This window comes from Notothenia rossii (genome assembly GCF_949606895.1).
Source record: "Notothenia rossii genome assembly, chromosome: 3".
NCBI lineage: Eukaryota > Metazoa > Chordata > Actinopteri > Perciformes > Nototheniidae > Notothenia > Notothenia rossii.
The window spans coordinates 94,688,125-94,704,962 of NC_136901.1; the positions used below are offsets into that span (position 1 = coordinate 94,688,125).

Below are 16,838 nucleotides of genomic sequence, written 5' to 3' on the forward strand. Positions count from 1 at the left end.
CAAATCTCTATTCTATACACAGCACTTGTCTCGCACGACGAGGAGTCTAGTCATGATAGAAGGAGAGCATGGAGTTTAGATATTGAGGAAGATATCGGAGAAGCTGAGTGGACGTCAGCCTGTTTGAAAGCTCAATCACAAACCATTAATACGCGAATGAAACTGCTACAACACAAATGGCTAATGAGAACATACATAACCCCTGAGAAACTCAATAAATGGTCCCCTGACATTCCAGATACATGTGTGAAATGTTTGACTGAGAAAGGTACTTTGATCCATTGTGTATGGGAATGTCCTAAGCTGGTAGATTTTTGGAAAAGAGTAACCCACATTCTAAGTAGAATCACAGGTATTCAGGTACCTTGCATACCAAAACTTTGCATTTTAGGGATATACCCGGATTGCCTTTCTATTAACTCCAAGTGTAAGACTCTGATCACCTTTGGCCTCCTGCAGGCCAGGAGGATGATTGCTTTATCTTGGAAAGAGACTGAAGTATCCTCTACACAATCTTGGATTAGAGAAATGGCTATGTGTGTTACATTAGAAAAACTAACCTATGTAATTAGGGGTAAATTGCAGAAATTCGAAGAGGTGTGGACAGCCTTAATGGACTTTCTCAGGCAACAGTAGATTTGATTCATCATTGAGACAGTGTGACAATTGTATTTATTATTTTTATTTACCTATTTGTGATTATTGTTTTCAATATGTATATTTTTACTGATTTTGTATTTGTGTATGCAGTGAGGTTTGACTGTTTTTCATTGTGTAAATAGTGTGACATGTGTTATTGTGTTGTTTTTTTTTAATGTTTTTGTATGTTTTTATTGAAAAATTAATAAAAAACATTGTTCAAAAAAAAAAAAAAAAAAAAAAAATGAGCAGTGGGTGATCAGCAGGTGAAAGGCAGGACACGGGAACTTGGTCCTGAGGAGATGTAACGATTATTAAATAAGAAATAGTCGAGTCAAGGGGTCAAAGAAATGAACATATGTGATTATTAGTGAATCGGTTGCAGATGGGTGAAAAAAGGCTTAGGGAGTAACGTATTACATGTAACAGCATTAGGTCATCAGGATACAAAATAGGAAAATGTATTCCCTTACAGTTACAGAAGCAAAAACACTCCGATAACAGGTACATTTATGTAAAACAGGGCTCATTAACAGGATAGCAATGATACAAAACATTTAGAAATAAAGAATACATCAAATCATCCTATATGGAAACTTGGAGCCCTCAATCCAAATAAAATGGTTCATCAACAGTCAGTGGTTAACGGATACATCAGAATGACAAAAACATTAAACATATTGTTCACTTATGTTGATAAAGATGGAGCTCATTTAAGTCTTATATGGATGTTGTACAACAATGTTAATCCAGTCAGACAGATTTCTCTCACGTGTGAACAGTCATAAGACTTATTCATTTTCCTCTCCATCAGCTTCTGTTTCCATGTGTTCAGCTGAGCTGCTGATTGGAGGCTCTGCCTCTCCGTTATCCTCAGTTTGAATTTCATTAAGCTGTCAGGACTGATGACCAACACACTTGTGCCTTTGGAAACGACCACGCCATTTAAATATTTTGTCACAAACATTGCAGCTGTATATTTCCTCTCCTGTGTGGATTCTCATGTGTGTCTTTAAACTTCCACTGTGTGAAAAAGCTTTCTTACAGACTGAGCAGGGAAAGAGTTCCTCTCCTGTGTGGACTCTCATGTGTTCCTTTAAACTTCCACTCCGTGAAAAAGCTTTCTCACAGACTGAGCATTTGAATGGTTCCTCTCCTGTGTGGACTCTCATGTGTGCCTTTAAACTTCCACTGTGTTAAAAAGCTTTCTTACAGACTGAGCAGGGAAAGAGTTCCTCTCCTGTGTGGACTCTCATGTGTTCCTTTAAACTTCCACTCCGTGAAAAAGCTTTCGCACAGACTGAGCATTTGAATGGTTTCTCTCCTGTGTGGACTCTCATGTGTGCCTTTAAACTTCCACTGTGTGAAAAAGCTTTCTTACAGACTGAGCAGCTGTGTGGTTTCTCTCCTGTGTGGACTCTCATGTGTTCCTTTAAACTTCCACTCTGTGAAAAAGCTTTCTCACAAACAAAGCAGCGAAAGGGTTTCTCTCCTGTGTGGACTCTCATGTGTTCCTTTAAACTTCCACTGTGTGAAAAAGCTTTCTCACAAACTGAGCAGTGAAAGGGTTTCTCTCCTGTGTGGATTCTCATGTGTCGATTTAGATCTTTTCTATACCTAAAAGCTTTCTTACAGACCGAGCAGCTGAATGGTTTCTTTTCAGCACTACGTCGGGGATCACTGAAAGACTCTTGTCTATTTTTCAGTGAGTTTGAGCCTGAGGCAGGTTCTCTGGTCTCCTTCCAATCAGCACTGTGTTCAGCGTCACGTTCAGAAGAGTCATCAGTGTCTTCAGAAGAGTCTCCAGTGTGGTCCTCAGTCTTTGGTTGTAAACTGCTCTCTGGATCTGAGTTCCTGGCTGGTTCTGGTCCTCGACAGTCATCTCCATCAGCTTCTGTTTCTATGTGTTCAGTTTGTCTTTGATGAAGCTGTGAGGACTGAGGTTTCTCTTTCTCATCTTCACTCTTCACAGGGTCAGGAGTGAAAGTGGACTTGGTGATATCAGCCTCCTCCAGCTCCTGAAGCTGCTCTCCCTCCTGACTGATCCTGAGTTCCTCCTGTTCCTGCTTAATGTGTGGGGGGGGCTCTGGGTCCTCCTGGTCCAGACTGGAGCTCCACTCCTGCTGGTCAGGGAGAGGCTCTTCTTTAACCACCACCAGCTGCTGGACATCTGCAGGAAACAGTAAACACACTGTTATTTCAGTCTTGGACAGTCTAGGGGAAAGCATGCTCGTGAACTGTCAACGGGGGGGGCGGGGTTCACATGCGCCGTGTTATGCATGGCTGCTGCACCTCGCAGGAGCGTGCACAGCGTAAAGCCAAAACTCACAGACATGTCAAAGATTTGTACGGCACAGTTAGGTTTGGAAACGGTATAACTTCCTTTTTGGAGGTCATGCATAACACGGCATAACACATTTTATGGCACCCTCTTATGTCATAGTAATGATGGCTCAGTAAAATGTTCCCTGTCAGTGTTTCATTTATGATGTTTCTTGATTATTTTGTATGTTGCATTTTACTGCTGTACATGTTTAAAGTTGCGCTTGTATAAATGATTATAGATGAGGGAACCTGCTAAATATTAAAATATGTGTGTTTTTTATATACAGTACCAGTCAAAAGTTTGGACACACCTTCTCATTCAATGGTTTTTGTTTATTTTAATTCGTTTCTACTTTGTAGATTAATACTGAAGACACAAACTATGAAAGAACACATATGGAATTATCTAGTTAACAAAAAAGTGTTGCCAAGGAATGCAGCGGGTTCGACTGTCTTTCTAGTAGCTCTCTAGCGCCGTCCACGAGTAACGTTGCCACGTCAGGTGTTATGTATGCTAGCAGCAACACACGGAGTTAACTCAATTATACAAACATGGGTTAATGATTAGAGGTAACCGAGTTATTTATTTTGTTAAAGTTTCAGCTATTCTGTTTACAGTTCTGTTATCACATTATTTAATACCATTTGTTAAAACACTGTTGTTTCTTTTGATGTGAAATATTATTTATTTAATTTAAATAAAAAGCAATGTTAGTTGTGTTCAAAATGTGTTTAGTTAATTTAATAATATATGTGTTTTTGAATCAAGTATTCATCTTTATTGTCTTCATTGTTAGCTTCCACATGCCTAAAACAACCACAAGGTAAATCTAAAAGTTGCCAAATAAGAGCGTTTGAGAAATTGTGCAAGGCATAATAGTCAGAATAGTCGATTAATCACAGACTGTTCTCTCTCCTGCCTTCTGGGAGGAGAGACAGGAGCTTCAAGTCATGGACAAACAGACTCAAAAAAAGTTTCTATCCCTGGGCCTTCAGGCTGCTGAACCACCACACATAATGCAATAACCATAACCATTCTCACACACACACTTTTAATGCACTTTATTTACTATTTTTATATCAATATTTTAAACTATTTATTCCCCCGTATGATTGCTTATGTTTTCTGTCCTATTGCCGTGTTTTTTAGTGTTATGTACGTGTTTGTATTTGTTGCACTCCGGGACAGAGTTGCACTCTGAATCTCGTTATACTAATGACAATAAAAGGCTTTAACTTAACTTTAACTTTGATAACCAGCTTCGTAGGACCGCTTAGCGAGATCGCGTTTGTTAGGGTTAGTTAAGCCGGGTAACTCAAACATATCCAGGGTCTGTTGAACTGGCTTCGTCGTACAGGGCACTGGAGGCAGTAACGTGTAACTCAGCAGAATCTGAGAAGAGCAGCACCAGCTGCAAAGAGCTGTGCCTTTTACTGTTTACTTCACTGTGTTTCCCTTCATTAGAACAGCTGGATAGAGATCGAGGCTGCTACGTCTAACCACACACACCTCTATTGAACTGCCTGATTATTCCCCCTATTACTCGTTTCATGAAGGAGATGTCCGGTCACCAGGGCGCATGATGTGTGTGTGTTTGTGTTCAGCTCTGCTCTGTGTGTGTGTTCGGTGTGTTTGTGTGTCCGAAAGCGGCATTAGTTTTCAAATGACCACGAACAGTAATTTACACACATCTGGTTCTCCATAGTTATATGTGTATTCACAAGTGAAAGAAATGTGTTTAACCTTAATCTCGATGTATTGCTAAAGTCCTGCCGGAGTGCCCCGGAACGTGCAAACAAGAAAGTATATCGTGAACGCACAAATTAATAAAACGTGGCCTAGTTTTATTAATTTTTCTCTCGATGAACCCTCCAGGGCTCCGTATGTACATCTCTCTCAAAATATATATTCTTTGAATTATTCCAAAGTGGGTTTTTTTTTATTTGCTTTTTACACATTTAAAAAGCACATTAAAACTAAATGATCAATGTATGTCACATTTAATCAACTCGTGCCTACATGTCTGGTTAATATTTAAATCAGTGCATTAAATGGCATATTATTCAACGTATGTATTATTTTTTAATATATTTATTTTGGAAGGTTTGCTCTTCCGTAATAAATTATAATTAAGTACATTTGTCTCATAATACTTACATACTTTTACTTAAATAAGATATGCATGCAGTACTTTACTTTTTAATGGAGTATTTTCACAGTGTGGTGTTTGTACTTTTACTTCAGGATCTACTACCTGCAGTAATGCTGAAGTCCCTCCCGTTCCGGTGGAGCTCCATGGGACCTTATTTTGGAAAAATGATGTATTGAAGTCAATGGAGAGAGAAAGATTATCTTTCGATCCCGTTTGAATTGTGCCACGAATTACACATATGATGTTTGTCAATTTAAAAGATAATTTTAGCGCTCAATGAACTACATCTCTGGTCTCGCGCACGTCACCAACACCAAGACGGCCGTCACGTTGGCACATTTCACCTCTTTCTCTCAGAATAAGGCGAAAAGTATTGAAAGAGGTGAAAATCACTACAAGTTTGGGCATGTTGAGAGCTGTACATACACACAAAGGGAGTTAGTCGGTTCCGTAAGAGCCAGCATGCGGGACCGGCTTTACAAGGTTTCGGTGAGTAACACGAGTATAATGTGTAATGTAAATGACATCACTTACGCAACTCTGTGGTCTTTCTAGTTGCGTATTTTTCATAGTCTTATATTTTAACGGTTTTATGACAAACTATGACTTTTTTGACATGGAAATTATTTTTTAAGATTGACAAACATCATATGTGTAATTCGTGGCACAATTCAAATGGGATCGAAAGATAATCTTTCTCTCTCCATTGACTTCAATACATAATTGTTCAAAAATAAGGTCCCATGGGGCGGAAGTAGAAGGCCGGGACTTCTCCTCTCTATACACCGAGCAAAACCACACACACAGTGCATAACAACGGACTCCAGTGCACGCTATTACGGGCACTGTAGAGCATGCACAAAAGCGCGAACACTCACACACACACACACACACGCACACGCACACACGCACACGTAACAGTAGGGTGGGCTCCAGCTCGAATGCACTAGAATTTGAAAACACACAACCTGCTTACAGAGCCCCTCCTCCAACACACACGGACGCGCACATGACCAATGAGGGCAGGAGATAAGTTTGTGCACAGATGGAAGGCTGAAAGGCAGGTAGGCCATCCAGTTACTTTAGCCGGGCCGGCTCAGATGATTGGTCGTGCTTTTTACAGCGCCACGGCTTCCACAGATGAAATATTTGTATGTATTTATTGTCAAAGCATTTAATGTATTCATTGCTATCGGGATGTTAAGACCATTCCATGGAATATAACAAAAAGGGTTTTCTGAATTGAATTACCTGTCCCACCTTTAAGATGTAAAATATGATTTTACCAACAATGAGGAATTTACATTAATAGAAGTAGGCTATCAAGGTATTGCTAATATCTGGCTACATAATATGTGGCTTTCACACCAGCGCTTTCCCCGTTGTAGCTCCGTGCTAGAGTTTTTCTGGTTCAGCTTCGGTTTCCCTTTTCTGCTCCCGCTTTGTTCACACCATAGACTGTATATATAAAAGGTTCACACCACACAGAGCCGGGGTGGTACTGCGTCATTGCCTCATTGTTTGCATCATGACATAACTGTTTACGTGCCTGCTTCATAAATGCCAAACCGCGCGGAAATCCCTCACATCGATAACAACAACAATGGCCGATTGTATTGAAGCGCTGTTCGCTTTGGTTATGCTCTTACGAAACGAAATGGAAGGCATGGGACGACTTACTTGGATCTTTACAAACATCACATGCGAAATTCAAGACTTCTTTGCGGTCTTCAGGAGGTTGATCCCGCCCATGCCCCTGCCCCCGCCTTGACGCCTCTTAGCTCCGGAATCCAGTTCGTTTCCAGCTCCAAAGAATTGTCGGTCCAGAAGCAAGAATCCGGAGCTAAGAGGCGGCGTCGCTTACGTCTCTCTTACGTCGAGGCGTGCAGGAAACTAAACCCACATCCCCTGAACATGGGTCGACTGAAGAGTCTCGTCATGCCTGCCTACAAGCAGTAGTGCTGAGCAAAGTGACTAGAAGGCAACCACACACTTATAATATAATATTGTATATAATATTATAAGGCATAATGCCCCTTTCACAGATTCTGCGTAATAATGCCCTGCCCCTGCATCTTCCATTTCAATCTTTTTTGCAGATTTAGCGTTTTTAGTGAGAAAGAATTCCGAGATACTTTTTTGTGCCTATTTAACAGAGTTATAACGGTTGGTGTAAAATCCTGGTTAAATTGGAGAATTACGCCATCTGGTGTTACAAACGTGTGCCTGCATTACTGTAGCTTTGTTACCGCAATGGATTGTGGGAGATTCTCATACCACGTGAGGATCTCTTGAGAGTAAGGTGCATGGATGCATAATAAGAACTGGATACAGCGTGGGAGGCGGGGCCTCATTCATTCCTATGAGAGTTGCTCATTGGCGCATGATGATAAAATGGCCCAACTTTTGAGAGAGCGAAATGTCACAGATTACCCAGCATGCCTGAGAAGTACTTTAACCAAAATGCTCGTTCACATCAAGCACGTCAATTTGCGTACACATAACAGCACCGCGCGTTCCTGACGGCATGGTAATGATTTGTTATTATGATGGATTTTATATTAACGAGGCGGCAGCTAGCGGCTAGCTAATAATTATGCTAATGTACACATCAATCGTTATGTACTTATATTCCGCTGTAACAGGATCTAGTGATATCCAAGCAACAGAGCTTCGTTTCGCATGAAATAATTATTGCACTGTATATATATATTAGGCTTGGGCGGTATCATTTTTTTCATACCGTCATACCTTGCTGACATCATACCGTGGTATACGGTATATGACGGTATGACTTGGGTCGACTTGAGCGAGGTGGCGTTCGGCGGCAAATAGATGTTTCTAACGGTATATTATATGTTCGGTGTAAAATGCAGCCCGAGCCGGTAGACGCTCGCAAAGTGCCGCGACATGCGCGCAAGTGCAAAACAAGGGCTGCATACATGACACATTGTGCAAATGGCACATTTTGAGATCGGATACAGGACGCGTTTGTAGATGTCCGACGTTGTTTCCATTGTGAGCTAAGTTAACAATATATCATCATACATAAACATTTTCTGGGAGTAAATACTTGACTTATTGAATAAAGTTTGCTATATTCACTAACTAGTTTGGCAATATTATTCCGTGCATGTGTTAAAAACCTTATTTCCATTTGATTCATTGGATTACTCGCGTGAATGTTTAGCACGTTAATGCTTTCGTTTTTAAAACCGTCCGACCTCCACAACAAAACCATCAACCAGTTGCATAGGATTAAAAAATGTCAACACTCACTCACCCCGTCTTAAACATTCCCAAAGAAGTGCCTCTGTCTCTCGTTGTGCTGGATGAAGTCACTGGCGACGAGTAAACCCAAAATAGTCCCAAACAGGCGCAGAGGCATTTTCTTTTTTACTAGTTGTCCGAGTTCGGGGCCGGCAAATGCTGCCGCCATCTTGCTCAGCTCAGCTCTGTGCTGAGCTCTGAGAGCAGGAAAGACGGACTGCCCTCCCCTGCCCTCTGCTGGCACGTGCTGTGCATTACAACCAATGTCGTCCCTATCAAAACTCCGTGTCAGTGTAATAGAATGAAACGCATCTGTGATTTGGCGCACAATCTGTGACGTCACGGTATTGAAAATCATACCGACGGTATTTCGAAATACCCTGGTATACCGTAATACCGCCCAAGCCTAATATATATATACATATATATATCAGTGCAATAAGCTTATTAGTGCACTGTGTATATATATACACACACACAGTGCAATAAGCTTCTTAGTGCAAATAAGAAGCTACAGGGACGTTAATCTAACGTCGGTAATATTAACTTTATTTAATACAACATTTACGGTACAAGATTTAAATTATACAGCCCATGTAGTATAATAATGAATTACAGCAAACATGTCCAATATATCCATTATTACAGCTCCGTGGGATGGCAGTAAGGTGATATGGGTCCGTTCTTATTGTGCATCCATGGGTAAAGAGAAACTCATGTAGTACTGAACACGTAACATGAACGTGCCGGGCGGCGCGGTCCCGTGGGTTAGATGCACGTTCATAATGCAGAGGGAAATAACTCTCAGAATAACTTTATTAGCACATTTCTACAACTTGAGGACCGAATGTTTTTTATAAGGGCTATACAAGTGTTCATACTCTGTAGTTTATTTAGTTTAAAAAAAAATATCCAACGATTTACAGACCACTCTTTCCCCATGTGAGTCAATGGGAAAAAGTGTTTCCGGGCCTGGCAACCAAACGGAAGTGTAGTACCGCCGTTTGGCCACCACGAATATTTTCATCTGAGTCCGGCGCACTTCCTGGGGACTTGGTAAGGTGCTATTGTATTATGTCAGTGGACAAAATGTATGTTATTATTTTATTAGGACAATAACGTTCTGTTGTGTTTGTTTAATTTAATGTTAGTCGTTTAGTGCTCACAGCAACATGTTTTTTGTGTGATTGGCTATTTGTGTTAAATGATTTATTAATGTGACCATCAATAGAGAACCGCAGTGACGCGTCCTAAAACCCGGAATTAAACTCCTTCCAGTTCCTTCGTCAAAAACGCAATACAATGTCTCCATAGGATTTTGCCTAATAGCTCGAAATAAGGTCTGTGGTTGACACACATTTAAGAGACGGATCACGTTTTGTTCAGCCGGATAATCTCCACATGTCTACCCTACTTTTATAATTTTCTAATCATAAATCTAGTTGCCAGAAGCAAAATGCTAACGTTATGCTTCAACGTCACGCCAACTTAAGATCCATATTCAAACATACAGATTCTAAATTATACAAGTTGAGGCGTTTGTTTGAACAGTTTGCAGGAGGCAGGTACTTGCCTTCAAGCAGAACCGGGGCAAACAAACTTAGCGGGAATGTTTTACGTGTTCGGTGTAATGATGTAAAACGGCCTGGACAACTTCTGTAGTCCTATTCAGCCACTTGTTAACAACCATTGTTTTTCAGTCACGTAAACTCTTCAAAAATCACCAGCGGGGTCACTGCTGATGTATTTAATGTCGTAGAATAAAACGTGATCTGTCTCTTCAATGTGTGTCAAACACAGACCTTATTTGGAGCTATTTTCCAAAATCCTATGGAGTAATTGCATTGCTTTTTATCGAAGGAACCGGAAGTGGTAAAAATGCTAACTTACTTCCGGGTTTTAGGACGCGTCACTGTGGTTCTCTATAGCTAATTTGAGCTAATAGGCTAACGTAAGCGTGGTGCTATCTCTCCAACATAACGCTCACGTGTCCATTTTATGTTGTCCATTGAAATGCAGGTATGTGAGTTTTGTACACCAGTTTGTTTATGTTTAATGTTTTACATTTTTTATACTACCACTATACGATCATTGTTGTGCTGTTGATTATTGGACACTTATTTTGTAAAGGAGATTTTCATACCGCGTGAGGATCTCCTGAGAAACGCAGCTCACGTGTCCATTTTATGTTGTCCATTGAAATGCAGGTGTGGAAATAAACTGAAGTAATCACCAGCTCTGAGTGGTCTGTTGCCGAGCCGACACCACACCGGGGTTACTTCATGTCAGTTACTCGTCACTTGTGTTGCGCGTCACTTTAAAAGTAGCTGACTAAAAACTAACTAAAAAAACATCTTTTTTATTTTTCTTCCCTGAAGCTAAATAATTCATTTTATAGTTTAAAAGTATAATTTGAATAATAATATAAAAATATATCTCAGGCACAATGAAATGTAATCAAAAAAGACATGTCAAAAAATTTAAATGTGCAGGCATAGGAGCTCCGCCTGCCTGACGCTAGGGGGTGCTCCAGCTCCCTCAGCACCCCCCTTCCAGCGTCCCTGGTCTAAAGTGTTATTAATGTGATAATAAATTGTTACTGAAGAGTTTAAAGTGTTAATTAAGGGTAAAGGGAACCGACCTGCTCTGTGTATCCGAAGCTGAGGCTGTAAAACAGCGTCCAGTAGTTTCTGGAGTCTCTTGTTCTCCTCTTTGGAAAGAAACAGCTCCTCCTCAAGCTCTGCTATTGTTTGTTCAAACAGAGCAAATATCTCTTCAGCAGCAGCAGTGAGTCGCTGCTTCTTCAACGACAGCAGCATTTGGACTTTACTCATGTTTCCTAAATCACCTTTCCCTGCAGACTCCGTTAAACACACCGTTTCTCTCTCCGTCAAACTCTCAATCTGACTAGTGTTGCTAACGTGTTTCCAGCTAGAATGCTAAGCTAGCTCCTATAGTCCGAGGTAAACGCTCCAGAAAAAAGAGCACAGAGTCCATTCAGAGGTTTATCCAGACACACAGATGATGAATCAGTCGTGCTGGAGCTCACACTAGTGATGGCAGTTTGACACTGAAGCTTCGAACGGAGCTTCAACCCTGGACTTCCTATTCCATAGAAGCAGTGCTTCGAAGCTTGCTTGAAATCACGTGACATGTGACGTCCGAAGCAGCAACTGCTTCAAATCACGTGACATGTGACGTCCGAACCAGCAACTGCTTCATTTCCGAATGAATCAACTCACTGGTTCGCCGTTCAATCAGGTGATTCAATGCACTGCCTCGTCTCGATTCTGACAGGTGACAGATTGAAACCGTTTCAAATGTGAGCGCTTCAACACTTTATAACCTCTCTAAACAATGCGCAATGTGTGGGTTGTTGTCGGAGTTTGCATTGTTGCTGTTGAGTTGTTGTTGGCATTGCAATGGATCATTATAGCAAGCCAGGAAGAAAAATAGGTCGTTCTGGCTCGTGAAACACTTCGAAATGTGGAGAAGTTGTGAACAAAAAGACAATGAGTAATATAAAAACACTTCGATGGTCTAAGGAATTGATAGCGCAGTGGCTGGTTCAAAGCTCGGAATAGTTAAACTTTTAATCATTGCTTTTCAACTTTAATACTTTAATAACTGATAAAAGGCCCTCTCCGCCCAAAAAAATGTCAAGCACTCTCTAGTCTCTTCTCAATAACCCAATACACACTATTATCAATCTTTAATTGCAAATAGAACATGATATTCAGTCTTAGTGTGTGAGTGTGAGTGTGTGTGTGTGTGTGTGTGTGTGTGTGTGTGTGTGTGTGTGTGTGTGTGTGTGTGTGTGTGTGTGTGTCGAATATTTTTCAAGGCAAAGATACGTTAAACCCACTGCAGCCTTGCACTTCGCCAGGAGAGGTCGCTGTAACTGAAGCTTCGAGGAATGAACCTATTTCCGACACAATTGTCCAAGTGGTTCGACGCGCTTTCAAAGCTTCATTTTGCCATCACTAGCTCACACACACTTTCTCAGGAACAAAAGAGAGAATCGTAGCGACGAGACGACATGGAGGGCTCGAGTTAAGTGTGAGCCAATGGAAGCTGAGCTCCTACAAGGAGGGGCATGGCTAAGTCTATCGTTTTTCCAACCCAGTTTAGATCCCACTTCCGCATTACGCAAGCATCGACGCGGCGTTACGTCACAGCATCAACCTGGCGTTACATCCCTATGGTTACATCACTGCCTCACGCGGCACACCCCCGAAATCTGAATCTGACAAGCGAAATACCGTCCTTTTAAACGCCGCATAATATACAATATACAATATAATAGTGCTTCTTTGTCAATATGACTGACAACCACACTTATGCAGTGCTGAGGTAATGTTAATTCATCATTTAATACCTCCTGCAGTTGATGCAAACAGGTAAGTGGATCATGCAGTCAACTTGGGATTGTATCCTGGGACTTCAGCATTCAGCAGTCCCCTGTTCCAATTAAAAGGCACGCTTATTACACAGTCAACCCTTATTCAGAGTGCCTAATAAATGTAAATATTTTTTTACAGTGCAGATTTTGGCGTTTTTGGGACCATCGCACATGTGTGTAAGTAACAAGTATGCTGTATAATCTGCAACAACTGTCAGGTGGTGTTATTGATTATCTTTGCAAAAGAGCCCCCACCAATATTGATTTTGAAAAATATCTTTTAATTGAAATATGGGAGCAAAAACAAAAGGGTAGAATTGATCATACCATAATATGTTATTATTGCAACTGTTTTTATTATATTGTGTTGTTTTGTTGGTGCAAATGGCCTGATTTTTTGTAACAAGGCTATTTTCTCGATCTATTTTGGAATTCCAATTTCAATTTTTCAAATCGGTCTTTAATTCACTGTGTAACAAATCGACTACGCAAATTAGTCATTCGAGACAAAAATGTCCACTGCAAAATACTTTGATAAGAACATTATATTAAAAGGCTTTTTCACAACTTTTTTGGGTTCAATCTTTAAAGCAACCTCCGTCCTAATAGAATATACCAAATATGTAATCATTTTCAGGATTTTAACCCTTTAAATGCCATTTTGAAAACATGAAACCGCTGTTTTTTTTCATGATGAAAACAGAGAAAATGAGTTATTTTCCAAAAAATACATATCTGGTGACTGGCTCTTTTTTTTTTTTATCACAGTCTTGAATATGTCAAAGATTAGCAGCAAAATTGATTTTTTTGCATTATTAGTTTTTGCACAAAATCAGATTGCACATAAAAGTTACATATTAGTCATTCGGGACAAAAATGTCCACTCCCAAAAACTGCTCTAAAATGACAACAGATTAATATTTTTTGAAACTTTTTGGGGTTAAATCTTTCAATCAACTTCAATCCTGATCAAAAAATACCAAATGTTAAATTATGTTCAGGATTTGAACCCTTGAACTGCCAGTTTGAAAACATGAATTTGCGTTTTCTATGAAAAACATGCAAAAAAAGGCAGTTATTTTCCATATAATGAATGTTGGGGGGGTCGGCTTTTTTTTTTTATTACAGTCTTGGATATGTTAAAGATTAGCAACAACATTTATTTTGGTGAATTATTAGTTTTTGCACAGAATCAGATTAAACAAAAAACTCACATTAGCCACTCGTGTCGCATCCACTCCCATTATAACCACATCTTTTGATCTCTCCTCCATACCGGTATAAAATCATGCATTTTGTAATGTCAGGGTTTTATATTGGAGGAAAATAGTTCAAATTGTCCTTTTTACTGTATATCACCAGATGTGACATTTTACCATTGAATTACATGCTTGTCATTTCTTGGTTTCTTTGCATGTTGTATAATGAGGCCCTGACAGCCATTGGAATACGTGTATGCAACTAATATGATGTTGGTGTGTTGGTATGGATGTGGAAGCGTGGTATCAGCTGAGAAATGTGTGTGTGTGTGTGTGTGTGTGTGTGTGTGTGTGTGTGTGTGTGTGTGTGTGTGTGTGTGTGTGTCTGGATGTACAGTGTGTGTGTCTGGATTTACAGTGTGTGTGTACAGAGACAACAATATACAGTAGATTTGGTTTACAGCAAGTCACAGTTTTCGCCTCATATCTTTCTTTCTTTCTTTCTCTCTCTTTTTCTCTCACTCCCTCATTCCCAAACTCATACACACTCCTACATATTAAACCTCCTTATACCTTGTGTGTGTGTGAGTGATTGTGTGTGAGAATGAGACAGGAGTAAGTGTGCTCTCATGGCGTTTTGTTCTTCATTTGTGCTGTTTCATGTGTCTTTGAGGTAAACAGATGTATGATCTTGACCCAGATTGACCTCGATGTTTTGAATTGTTTGGAACTTCAAAGTCCTTTGATAATGTCTATTTAGCAAACAGACATACACTCGATACATACACTCCTTGAAGTAAATAAAAAAACCTGGCTGCAAAGCCAAAGCTTCAAATATGTGTAGTTTGGCTGGATGGTCATTTCATTCCTGTGATATGCAACAAGCAGTAAGATGAAGAGGAGCTTCTCTGTGGGGCAAGAGGTCTCATGCAGCCCGTAACTTCAGCTGCAGGACTCATGCTCTGAAACAGAAACTCCCTGAGAAGGAGAATCTGGTGTGGATCTGAACTGTGCTTGAGGAGTCAGCACAAAGATAAAATACTTTTTTGCCAAACAATTCATTTATCGGATGGGGGCAGAGGAGAAGGAACAATTCTGCCCCGAATCCCACGTTGATACAGAGGAATCGATGAGGTCCTTTGCTGAGGAGGTTGAGGAGCTGCAGAGGAGCTGCAGAGGAGCTGCAGAGGAGCTGCTGAGGAACAGGAAGATTATTTTTTTTAAATATTGAAGTTAAATGCATCAACCTGGTGCACTTTGAGAGCAAAAATGAATAAGGATACATCTCTCAACAACACCCATATGAAACAGAACTGTAAACAGATTTTCTTTTTCTTTATGGATATTTTACAAATAACTCATTTAAACTGTATTCTTGTTTTACTGTCATAGTATTTCATAACTGTTTTTCATTTATTCTCATAAATGGTGACCAAAACGTTTGAGACCCACTGAGATAACTAGACTAAAGTGAACTATCTAAACAGAGTCCCTTACCTCACTGAGCTGTTATCTCTCTCAGTCTGACAGGAGAGAGCTCTCCCTCTCATTGTTTGAGAACAGCTTCTATCCGTTAGCGCAGCTAGCTAACCAGATGCTAACAACAACAATGCAAATAGGGAGTTTGGTAGAAATATACTGTATAATAGTAAAGTTATTTAAGATGATGCCATATTTATTGAAGATTTACATTATAAATATTCCCAAAAATTATTTAAAAGCATATTCTTCAAAACTCTCTGCTGTAGTATGACCAACAGAAGACTATTGATGTGTGTAGTGAGTTTGGCAGTAATAAGCTATATAATAGTGATTGAATATTATTGTATTCTCTTTTTTCGGAATTGCACTTTGCAGACGGTCCCTGAGCACTCGTTTCTTCTCCGGCTGCAGATCGAGACTAGTGGTGGGAATTCCGTCTCTTCTTGGTGAGCCGGCTCTTTCGGCTCCCAAACGGCTCTTCAGTTTACCACATATTATACCTTTTAATTAAATCAAATGTAGCCCTGTTTTGATGTGTATAGGCCTATGTGTATCACTTACATTAATCAATAAATCCTTTGTACTGAAGAATTCAAAAGTAAAAATTACATGTTTAATATAAATTATTTGCTGTGGCCAAATGTTTTCATTGCATTTACAGACCCTTGTAACTCTCTGATACCACCCAATGAATGCACTGACTTGCTTGTAGAACCACGCTACACAAAACAGATAGCAACACCTATAAAAACTATTTTAAAAAAGGGGCTACTGTATCGACATTTTTAAATTATATATTGTAGTGCCGAGAGATAGGGAGTCAGAGGCGGTGCATCGAAGGTGCAAAGTTGTCTTTAATAGAGAGCTGCAAAGGACATGTTGACGGGTCGCAGCCCGGGACGACAAGAGGAAGAGCCAGGAGGGCACACAATATATATAAGGAATACACAACAGGTCCGTGTGGAAACAAAACCCCAATTGTAGTTCCATGTGTGAATTATGAACCAGTGTATCAATACGTGGTCACCACACAAGCCCCCCCAGAATTCAAATATGGCAAAATAAATCCTCGCGTCCGTGGAGGAAGCACCACAGGGGCCGAGGAGGGCGGGGTCGCAATTGAGGACCGGGCCATGGAACGGGCCGACGAAAGGAGGCCGCATGAGAGGGTAGGGACCCTAACGGGCCGTTGTAAGGGGGCTGCAGTAGGTGTCGTGGCGAACCCAGCAGGAAAAAGCGCTGCCCGGCCGCAGGCGAAGGCACGGCGGCGGCGGGCATGAAACCTCCGGAAGGACGGAGCGGAATCCCAGGAAGGCAGGAGCAGTCACCCCGGGAGGAAGGAGCCGTGGACAGGGGAGAAGCCAGACG

At 40.6% G+C, this 16,838-nt stretch overlaps 2 protein-coding genes across 2 annotated transcripts in view; one reads left to right on the forward strand and one right to left on the reverse strand.

Moving 5' to 3' along the window:
* The window catches only part of LOC307032686 (uncharacterized protein), a 528,358-nt gene that overhangs the window by 272,377 nt on the left and 239,143 nt on the right, over positions 1–16,838 (forward strand). The gene's annotated exons all lie outside the window — the stretch shown is intronic.
* LOC307031216 (uncharacterized protein) lies at positions 982–11,524 on the reverse strand. Its single transcript, XM_079668124.1, has 2 exons — positions 11,029–11,524; positions 982–2,809 (listed from the first exon to the last, which is right to left on the reverse strand). Exons 1-2 carry the CDS (start codon positions 11,219–11,221, stop codon positions 1,836–1,838), a joined length of 1,167 nt encoding a protein of 388 aa, XP_079524250.1. The 5' UTR covers positions 11,222–11,524; the 3' UTR covers positions 982–1,835.